General features: G+C 38.4%; 1 protein-coding gene across 2 annotated transcripts; it reads right to left on the reverse strand.

Moving 5' to 3' along the window:
* Positions 1–9,606: 9,606 nt before the first annotated feature.
* LOC147628565 (large ribosomal subunit protein eL32z-like) lies at positions 9,607–11,354 on the reverse strand. 2 transcript variants are annotated; one of them, XM_086813760.1, is made up of 4 exons: positions 11,146–11,354; positions 10,207–10,388; positions 9,974–10,106; positions 9,607–9,752 (listed from the first exon to the last, which is right to left on the reverse strand). In XM_086813760.1, exons 1-3 carry the CDS (start codon positions 11,233–11,235, stop codon positions 9,977–9,979), a joined length of 402 nt encoding a protein of 133 aa, XP_086669886.1. In that variant the 5' UTR covers positions 11,236–11,354; the 3' UTR covers positions 9,607–9,752; positions 9,974–9,976. The 2 variants fall into 2 exon arrangements, with proteins under 2 accessions (XP_086669886.1, XP_086669885.1); XM_086813759.1 differs by lacking the exon at positions 9,607–9,752 and having other exon boundaries at positions 9,863–10,106; positions 11,146–11,353.
* Between the last annotated feature and the right edge of the window lie 215 nt (positions 11,355–11,569).

The raw sequence follows: 11,569 nt of genomic DNA on the forward strand, positions 1-11,569 counted from the left end.
TGGTAGCATGTTTTTATAAACTTGGCACACAACTCTGCACGAGTTGTGGTGATCATCCAAGATAGATGGTCAGACCAAGAGAGTCAACCAAATCTTGGAGGATATGATAAGACCTTATGTCAGGGAACGACATAGCGGTTGGGAAAAGTATTTACCTTTACTAGAGTTTGCGTATAATTCGCCAAGCATTCCTCTACAAACTTTTCTCTATTTGAATTAAATTATGAGTATAATCCGTTGATGCTAGGTACAATTGGCTTACCTTAGAAGACACCTAGTGTAGCCGAATTTCTATCTCAGATGCAGTTGAATTTAGCTAGAGCTCGAGATTATATTCGTCGGTTTCCATTTTACATCATGGAACTCTCAAAGAATACAATTTCACAATCGTCTTTCTCTTCATTCCAGGATCTATTGTAGTTCATAATCTTCTTGATCACATTCCTACAAAGCAATCATACCATCAACTAAATTATCACCATCATGAAGATAACGCTTCAATTGACTCATATGAAATACTGGGTGAACACGACAGTCTTGTGGTGGTAAGTCTAACTTACAAGCCACATCTCTGACTCATTTCAAAATCGTCCATGGCCCATAATATCTAGGCGACAACTTAGATAATGGAGTTTCAGTTTCATAAGCATTATCCTCAGTTTGTCATCCCCAGGACAGTGATTCCTAAAAGGGAAAAATAATGTTACGACCCTTACACATGGCAACATGTGGGACATGTACACACTGATTATGCAAGATTTACACACCAGTAATATGTGGGACATGTACACACTGATTATGCAAGATCTACACACCAGTAATATGTGGGACATGTACACACTGATTATGCAAGATTTACACACCAGTAATATGTGGGACACGCTGAGGTTGCATGGGAAAACCAATGGTATCATACTATTGCACATCACTGCTTATAATAGTAAGTGTGAACGGGTAACATTCGTAGGTGACGGTTGTAGGGTGGTAAAGGTCCACTATTGTGTAGCATGGGGGTACCAACAGGGACACAAGGGACGCGTGAGTATGGTGTGTGTAAGGTACACACTGGACACTCGAGGTCACTGGTATATATAATGGTTGGGTGGTTAAACATGGGATGCTAAGCTAGGTTTGTTTTAGTTAATTTTGAGTTCTTCGTCTTCTTCTCTCTCATGTTTTTGCATGAAGCTAGTTTTTCACAGAGCTAGGTTTCCTTGCATGGAGACCTAACAGCTACTACTTGAGCAAGTGGTCGAGAATGAACCAATGACCCTATCTGAGCATATCCCATTTTTAAGAAGCCGCACGCAAAGAGCCAGTTCTAGAGCCTCTGCCTTTGGAACAAATCCAACTACGTTTTGCATTGTTAGATGCAATGAAGGAGGATCTTTGGCAGGTGAAGGTTGGCCTTCCACAAGGGTGATCATAGTAGCCACCACCACAATATTTTCTTGGATGTGAAAAGGGAGGACTTCATTTCAATCCCATCAAAGGGCCTTCTAGGGAAGGATCTGTGCACATCCCCTACACATTGGCAAGTCCAACTCCGAGTGAGTACAAACCAAGTGAGGGAAAACATTACATGAGGGACATAGCAAGCCTCATAACCATCTTATACTCGGAAGACCGAGTCGTCTTGATAAGTTCTCTGGAAACTTAAGAGCCCACACTCCCATAGAGGATGATGAGTTCCGATAAGTTCTCTTCTATAAGGAAATTCTCAACTTTGGAGGGACTTATCTGATTGGATGAGTGGGAACTTAAGAGATCCCACACTCATAAACTTGAAGACGAGGAGGATGAGCCGTGCCACATTAAGAGCTCTTCTTCCATACCCAAAACAAAAGGATAGCCAAAAACACCCATGAATAAGTTCAGATACTACTTCAAAAAAGTGATGAAATGAACCATGTGTTACAAATTCATGATGGTCTCTACAACCCTCAATAGTGATACACTCCCATCAGCATAATCACCAAGGATTGCTGGAAGACCTAGGGAAGCTCACCACTCATAGGCACATGTCTTGTGCTTGCATCATCATAATCACCAAAGATTGCTTGAAGACTTGAGGAAGCCCACCACTTGTAGGCACAAGCCTCATGTAGTCAAGCTTGTCGACAATAACACTTTTGGGCTAAGCTTCCACCACACATTCATGGTGATGGCCTTCAAAAGGGAAGACTCGTCCCATGGGTTGAGGCATTCTCTCGCTAATGAGTCTGGCATAACCACTTGGACCATGTCAATTGATATTTGTAGAGCTTGTAACAAGATGTTGGATGCTAAAGATGAGAACCAAGAATATTAGCCTCTCTTGGAGTATGCTAACTCTGAGGATTGGATTCACATTTTGGGGTGGCCATGGACACTCTTCCACATAAGCTTGGGACAAGGTTTACATGATTATATAGTGCCAAATCACATCCCTATTTGTGCTCACATCGATGCATTTGAAACAGAACCAACAGCAGTTGAACCCACTGACCTTGAGCTATTTGGATGGCCCGCCTTAGTTAAATGGAGGCTAGCCACAACATGTTTTCTTTGGAGACATAGACCTCATTAGGCCACCCACCCCTCGTATCGCCCGCAGGAACCATTACTGCGGTAAACAATTTCCAATCTATGACCCCATCGATTATTTTGAAGCTAAGTTTTATACATGCTTCTTGCAAGTGGTGACCATGGACATGCTTCCACAAAATCTTGGGACAAGGTTTGCACAATTAGACAATGTCAAAATCACATCCCTATTTTTGCTCGACATATTTGAAATAGAATCAGTGGTGGAACTTGCTCGCCTTAAGGTAGATTTCCCTAAAAAAGATCGCCTATTGCATAGCTCGACATAGTTGACACCAAGGCTAGCCACAACATGTTGTCTTGAGAGACGTGGCCCTCATTAGGCCATAGACCCCTCACACCACTCGTAGCAACATTACTACATAAACAATTCCCAATTTATGAACGTCAGTTGTTTTTAAGTTGAATTTTATATTGGAACTAAACTTGCATCTTACAAGTTTCATGTGACCTCTGCATTAGGTACAATGAAAGAGAATATCATCCTTGGGAGGGGATGGATTGAGCCAATGATTGTGTAGTCCATAACCGCAACACTTGAGATTTCCCATGGAATGGTCACTGTACCCTTGGTGGATGAGGGCAACCCGCACCTATCAACATCCCATGCCTTGTTCTCCACTAATAAGGCATCATCTTAGGTAATCCCTAACACTCATCAACACTCCACTTGCCTTGCCCACATCCTACTAGCCAAGGAAAGCATGGTGCCCATGTAAAGAACCACCATTTATCTAGAAGCTAGCCAGAAGACTACCCATGGTGGTTGTTGCTACGATGCCCTAGCAACAACCATCACTTAGCTAAAAGCCAGCCAGAAGACTACCCATGACCATAGATATTCCAAGCAAGAGCCCTAAGTAACAGAGTTATGTAGTACATCCTTCTTAAGTCTGGGCCAAAATAAACTCTTCTTTACAACCGAAACTCTCACATATCTAGGGTGTCACACAATATGAGCCTTATTTAGAATCCTTTTCTTCAAATTTCCTCCTTTAGGAACACACAACTAATTGTTAAGGTATATGCATTCATCCTCTAACCTTAAATCATTGAACTTTATTCATTTGGGCATCTTGCTTTCCTGCTTAAGTAAGGCAATGACACGGCAAAGATTTTATTTGACCATTTCTTCTCCTTGATCTCGGTAGGTAAGGGATTTGAAACTATGGTTATTGCAAGTAAGGAGGCTTTTCTTTGATACACGTTCAAAGTATGCACTATTGCAAGTAACTCTAAATCATAGACAACATAGTTGCTTTTATGCGGCCTCAATTTTCAGGACTCATATGCTATGGGGAATCCTTCTTACATTAGGATCCCACCACCAATGGATCCACTGGCATCAATGTTGACTTTGACGAGCTTTCCAAATTTTGGTAGCTTCAACACATGATTCATCACTCACCAATGTAACCTTTAACTTATCAAAGGCACTCTGACACATAGGAGAACATCGAAATGGAGTGTCCTTCTTGAGAAGTGTAGTTAAAGGAGAAGCAATCTTGGCATATTGGGGGATGAAAATCCAATAGCACCCTGTTAAGCCTAAAAATCATCTAACTTTCTTTATCGCCTTCGGTTTTAGTGAGTCAATAATGGCTTTCATCTTTGTAGGATCATATGATATTCTACACTATAAACCCTAGATATTCAATTTAAAAGTAGGTACACTTACTCTTCTTAGTAAAAAATTTATGCTTTTTGAGGGTTTCCAAGACTTTATGCTCATGCTTCTCATGATTTGCAACATTCTTGGAGTAGACTAGAGTATCTCTAAAGATCTCTTGCATTAACCGATTGACTGTAGCAAATAGCAGGGTCATTTTCTCCTTAATCTTAATTTGGTAGTACCCTAACTTTAAGGCAATCCTTAATCCTAATCGAGTAGTACCCTGACTTTAATCCAATTGAAACGTAGAAAGTAGGAGGGGCATTTGCTCCTTAATCCTAATATGGTAGTACCCTGACTTAAGGCAATCTTTGTAAATATTTAGGCAGCATATAGTTGGTCTAAAACTCATATATCCTAAGAATAAAATGTTTTATTTTTATAGTTAGCTTATTCAACCATCGATAATCAATGCATAGCCTAAGGGTCCCATCCATCTTTTTCTGAAAAAGTACAAATGTATCCCATGGGGATATAATGGGTCAAATAAAGCCTTGCTCCAAAAGTTATCTCAACTTTTTCTTGAGTTCAATTTCTTACAAAACAACCATCTTATATGCTCTCCTTGTAGTGGGCTAAGCTCCATGTATCAACTCTATCTCATGATCTACCTTACAAATTTGGGGCATTTTGGTCAAATCCTCAGAAAATATGACGGCATACTCACCCAACCGTTGAAGTTCCTTAGTGTTTGATTCCTTACCTGTAGGATTTAGCTTAATAACATAAGTTCCTGCCTCTTTCTAATTTTCTTCCACAGTTTAGATGCCTTTACCAGTTGTAAGGTAAGAGCTCCACTTACTCCAATCTATTGCACCTTGTTCCCATTAACATCCATGAAGGAAATAGTCCCCTTATAACAATGGCTGTTAGCTTTATTCCAAGTAAGCCAATCCATGACAAGAATTCTATCATATATAACAAAGGGAAAAAATTTAAAATTACATTCGATCAAGTTCCTATCTAACGAGAATTGAATCACATTTGTCTCCCTCATGGCACGTGAAAAGAATCTTCCAGTAGCAAATTTTACTTACATTGGTCTACCCCACTTCTAGTCGATTACAAATTTACACAAGCATCCAGGTGAAATAAATGAATGAGTACGCGTTATCTTCTTAGGAAAATCTTGCACAAAATCTTTATCCATTTTTAATGCTTCGACTATAGAAGAGAGCTCCACATTCTTCTCCACTTTATATAGTGGAGGGTCCAACCTTCAAACAAATCGATGAAGAAGGGTCTTATCATCCATTATTGGGGCGTAGTAGACAAGACCCACATAAGACTGATGGTATGCTTTCGATGGATTTCCATGCCTAAGATAATTCCAAGAATTCATTCATCTTTTTCTCTTGGAATCCTGGAGGACAAGACCTTTATTGGAGGTATACCTTCTTGTCTTTCCATCTGATTTGATCTTGATTCAGATGGTTAGATTTAATATGATTCCTCTAACTATTTTGGATAATACTAGTTATCTTGAGCCAAGCACAAGGGCCATCTGATTCGATCTTGATTCAAATGGTTTGACTCAATATAATTCCTCTAACTATTTCAGACAATACTAGTTATCTTGAGGTGAGTAAGGGCCATCTTGTTGCAGTTGTTGTACTCTGCGATATCAAAGTATTTGTCCATGGAATCAGTCCAATTCAAAACTACTTCTCCAAGATCCCTCCTTACTACTTCGAATATGTAAATGCAAAATTTTTCAAAAGAAGGGTCAATTTTTGAGAATGTGTGTGTAAAGGAAGAATTTGTGTTAAAGATACATGCATTGGAGTGAGAAAGTGTTTTAACGCCAAGGAATAATAGGAAAAGTGAAGAAATAATAACAAGTGCACATATGCACCCTGCACATCCTTAATTTATAAAAATAGGATTCCTAAGAAAGTTAAATTTGCGACCTTAGAAAAATAGGAAAATATGAATAACAAATAAAATATTTCTTTGGAGTGAAAATAATAAGGGTTTTTTATATGCAAAATAATCGCACATGTGTGTGAGTGTACCAATCAATAAAATTGTGCAACCTTACATCTAAGGGTTACACATTGAGAATTGTAAGGTTGATTGGTTTAAATAATTTAGACTAAGGATTGGAAGATTAAATATGATCCATATATATAAAAAAAGAGTATCTGATATTAAAAGAGCTAGAAATATGTGGAGTCATACACATCCAGGCTAATTTTATGTGAGAAGGATAAAAGCATGGTCAAAAGGATCGTATACATGTTTATTTGCCAAAAATCAAGGAGAAAAGGCATGGATGTGGATTCATATAGCAAAGGGCTATTGTGAGCCCTCCAACTGTTAGTTTTCAAGGAAAAAAAGAGGGGGGAGGATGATTTTCCCATGCCTTTTGGAAGTCAAACTTACATTGGTTTTAGAGTTGTACTTGAGAATGGGACATATCTAACCTTACCTAGCACTTGTGTAAGTTTAATTTTATCATAGAGAAACTACTGTCAGTACTTTTGGAGCATTGAGATCTTGCAGTAGGCAATGTTTTTTTTTGCAAGAAGGCCACTAAAATACTCTATTTTAGAATTTACTCACCTCCAAATTCAAATTGATCAAAGGCATTTATGTATTCTTGCAATTTTATCAATTCAAATGCTTTAAATTTTGATTTTTTATGTGATATCTTAAATCTTAGTGAATCATTAGTTAAATTTCATTTTTGTGCATAGTTTCTCGAAACAGAGTGTAACCTTAGACTTTAGCTTAATTTTCGATAAATAATTCATATATGAACCATACCTAGTCTTTTTTAGATGATTTTTAAATCCTTGATGATGTAGGATGAACTCAAACCTAGGATAAGAAAACAATGAATGATTCTAGAGTTAAGTGAAGCATATTAATTAATGAGATTTCTAGATAGAGGATGCATGGATTTGTATGTTTTAAAATTAAATATTGATCTTAAATGAATCTAGGATAACTTATAATCTTAGATTTATGATTATTATTTGCATGTCCAAGTTGTGAAATAGACTCAGTAAGATTTTTAAAGAGAAATTAGCTTTAGGCCCAAAGAGAATCTAACTAAATGACCAATTTATGGACTTAGATGATAAAGTGATTCCCTAAATTAATTTAGCCAACTGAAATAGTCTAAGGATAAAGCTATTACTTTTTCTGAAACATAGATGTGCTTATTTCTAGAGAGGGTGGTAAAGTAATTTTAGAGAGATAGTGGTAAAGTTGAGTCATGCTATAAAGAGAGAATGTAGTGAAAGAATCTAGATGTACGTAAAATCAAGTGGGATTGGTTATTGGACAATGAAACCCAAAAGAATTAGGTCTCTTACCTATAAGAATCAACTTAGCACCAAATTTGAGAGAGACAAGGTTTAAAATGTAAAGAGGTTTTGATCTTTCGTTTAAAGAATGGTGATCATATATGCATAAGATTGGATTTGAAACGGATTAGCTAAGTACGAGATTGAAAAATTAATCAGTGAAAATTTAGAAAGAGAATGGAATTTAGAAGATTTTATATACCTAAATGTTCAAAAACCATAAGGAAAATTCACAATGAAACCATTAGAAAAGTTAATGTAGTTTCGCTAAAGATGTTCATTAAATTAAATCAAGACTACACGAAATGTATCAAGCTACTTTCAAGTCTTGGAATAAACAAAGTTCTAGAGACAAGATAGAGAAATAATGATTATATATACCTATTGTAGTAGATCCAAGATGGATCCATGAATACAAGGTTATCTAGAATCAAAAGTGAGGAGTCTTATGTGTTTTTGGATTGGTGAGTCTTATGATAAGACTTATTGGACCTCCCATATCCTAGATATGGGTAAGAATATCTAAATAAGTATTGAGATTAAAAATGGTTCCTTGATTGAGGTCACAAGTAAGACCTACCCTTGAATGGATAATAAAAGAAAAATCCCAAGAAAGTAGAACAAATTGATCAACTCCAAGGCAAAAAAGGAAATTCCATGCCAAAAAGTTGTATGATAGATTGTTTGTAAGCGTTTTTAACTGTTTTCATACTTGCTTATTAAGTTAAATAATTTGTTGATTTGACTAGTAACATGTAGGGAGCTCCGACATGGATAATGTGGAGCCTATGATGGTACCGCAAGGTAGTTATTCCATACAAGTCATCGAGACCTCGACTTCTCGTGCTAGAGCATGGACGAGATTCCATTATGTCGACGGGAAGAAGAGTATGTGATTTTAGTAGAAAAGGTATAGTGCCGCAAGGAATCTATCCTCCATAGCAACGCAGTAGTAGGTGAATCCCGTCGTAAGCGAAGGAGTGTTGTAATCACAACCAACCCTTCACTCTTGTCAAACCTTACAGATGATAGGCTCCCTAGTATTGGTGAACCAAGGACGTACAACAAGATACATTCATGGTGAGTGGTGGTAACTGTTTTGTGGGCTTACGATGGTTTATCGAAGAATGACAAGTGATTATGGGGAGCCAACTACAATTATTGAGAGATTTATAAGAATTAACAGTTTTGGCATTGTATGTAATTGAGGTAATTCTTTTGTTTGGTATGCACTATTTTCTTATTCATAACTTGGTTGTGTCACACATGATTCAACAAGGCTAAGGTCAACTCTTGACTTAAAACACCATGTGTCAGCTGCTCATTGAACTACTTTGAATTTAGGCATATCAAATGCATTGGAGACAGTTTGTCATAATATCTACAATTTGCTAGAGTTCAGTAAAGGTTTAATATAGCATAAAAACCTGTATTGAAGTAAGATATTATAAGAACCAAGACAAATCAACTTCCATTGAATGTGTGAAAGAGGTCACAAAATTCACCATGGAAGTTTCTACCACTTAAGTCTTGATTGCCAGACAGATAAAAAGTAACCTATGTGACATCTTATTAGTGTCGTTCATGAAAGACAACAAGTAGAGAGAGAGAAATAGAGAGAGAGAGAGAGAGAGAGAGGAGACCTGAAAGATTCTAAAAACATCCAAATCTCAGTTTCTATAAATAATCATTTGCCTTGTGTGGATGGCCAGCAGAACTATACAATGCCACTCTTTACACAACAGATATATAAATATATATATATATGTATGTATGTATGTATGCATGTATTTGTGAAGATTCATATTATAATCTGCTATGCTATCTTAGAATACATCTTAAAATAACAATAGGATGTACTTAAAACACCCAAAGACGGGATTTGGTGTACTCTTCACCTTTCAAGAGTAAAATAGATCAAGAACTTTTAACTTCATCCAGACTTCCCAAACAACGCCTGCTGACTGCACAGCTGACAAAAACAAAATATTTCCCACTCCAAAATTAACATCTGCTTGGGCAGTGCACCTAAAAAGGGAAGAATCAGAGCAGCAGACAATTAAACTAGCAAGCAAGATTACACAACTGGGCAACACCTGCATCAGCAGAAGTTCAAACACTTGGCAGGTTACAGACAACACACCATGGGCTCCTTGAACAGGCAACCTCCCCATCCAATCCTGCCAGACAGATGAACAGGGCTTTTGTCTGTAAAGAGCCTTAGAACCAAGAATGGATGCAATGGAGTATTAGTTGGCAAAATGCAGCTTAGCAACCACAAAAACAATAAGGTCAATCTTTTTTTTATCGCTAATGGACAGTCTCACTTCCAAAAATCATTCTTGAATATTGGAAACTGAAAATTAAACCGCGCGACAAGCTTGCTCCATTAAAAACATACAATCTATTCATCTTCTTGGCTACGAAGCCTGGCAGACCCATTAGTGACAGAGATGTTGAGCTGAGAAGCGCGCTCCATGATAGACTTCCTCTTCAATGTTGAGACATTATGAGCTATCTCTGCACAAAACTTCCTGCTTTGACAAAAGTAAACATTGAAAATTCAGATCAAAAGGTACCTGAATAATCAACCAATGGCTAAACACTTTACTGAAGTATGATTTAATCCCTGACCTGTTGTGCATCATAAGCAGATCAAGCTCTGCCGGGTTGTGCACCAAAAATTTCTTGAACCCACTTGGAAGCACATGCCTTGTCTTTTTGTTGGATCCGTACCCAATGTTAGGCATCAAGATACATCCTTTAAATTTCCGCCGGACTCGGGAATCGATACCCTTGGGCCTGCGCCAGCTTGGCTACAGCAACACTTAAATGAATGGGTGAAAGGGGCTCTACACAAACAAACCCTCTCTCTCTCAAAAACTGACACAATCACTTCTCTCGAAAATCACTCTTCAGCCTTTCACTCTCTTACAACACACACAGCCTGTGTCTCCACAAACACAGGGAACTCTCTGCACACAAAGCCTTTCTCTCAAACACAGGGAACTCTCTGCACACAAAGCCTTTCTCTCACTACTAACACAAGGATCTCTTTCTATAAAATGCAGGGACTTTGTGCAAACGCGTGTGCACAAAGCCTTTCTCTCTCTACAACATACTCACATGCTCCCTCAATACTCCCTCCTCCTTTACACAATCCCACACACAGATCTCTCTTTCTGTTTCTGGACACACAATTTCTATGCATCTGTTAATACACAGAGCTCTCATCAAGCGTCCAGCTACATACACAAACCCATCTACCCATCTCTCTCTCTCTCTCTCTAAACGAGAGAGAAAACACGCTCTCCCTAAAAGAGCTCTCATCAAGCGTCCAGCTACATACACAAACCCACCTACCCATCTCTCTCTCTCTCTCTCTCTCTCTCTCTCTCTCTCTCTCTCTGTGTGTGTGTCTCTGTCTCTGTCTCTCTCTGTGCCTGTGCCTGTGCCTGTGCCTCTCTTCGAACTATCTCAACCATTTGAGAGAAGAGGTGCCTATGTGTTCTGACGTGGAGCTCACTACACACACACAGCAGCAACCAACGGCAGGGATTCACGAGCTCTTACCTTAACGCAGATCTTGCGGTCGCTCTGAGCGCGCTTGAACTTCTTGACGCGCTTCTTGATGATCTTGGGCTTCACCAGAGGGGCCACCATGGTTCCTCCTAAGCAAGCTGTGCAGTCTGCCTCTGTTAACGCAGAAGGAAAACAGCTAGGGTTTGGAAGCCCGGGGAAATGTATCTGGTGTGAATAAACTCCCCTCACGAATCTTAAAAATTGTTATAGCTTCAATTTGTCCAGTTTTTTTTTTCTAAAATAAAGGCTGCTAATATTAAGAAATTAGAGAAAGAGGTTACAACATATAAAGAGCTCTGATGAAAAAAGTATCCTTGGACATAACAATCTCTCTTGTCAATAGCAGATCTGAATGGTATGCCACAGATCCTGAATGGTATGCCATCGCTCGTCCACCTACTTGTCTTTGATTTTT

Source organism: Cibotium barometz, chromosome 19 (assembly GCF_041138505.1).
Source record: "Cibotium barometz isolate CiBa-2024 chromosome 19, ASM4113850v1, whole genome shotgun sequence".
Taxonomy (NCBI): Eukaryota; Viridiplantae; Streptophyta; class Polypodiopsida; order Cyatheales; family Cibotiaceae; genus Cibotium; species Cibotium barometz.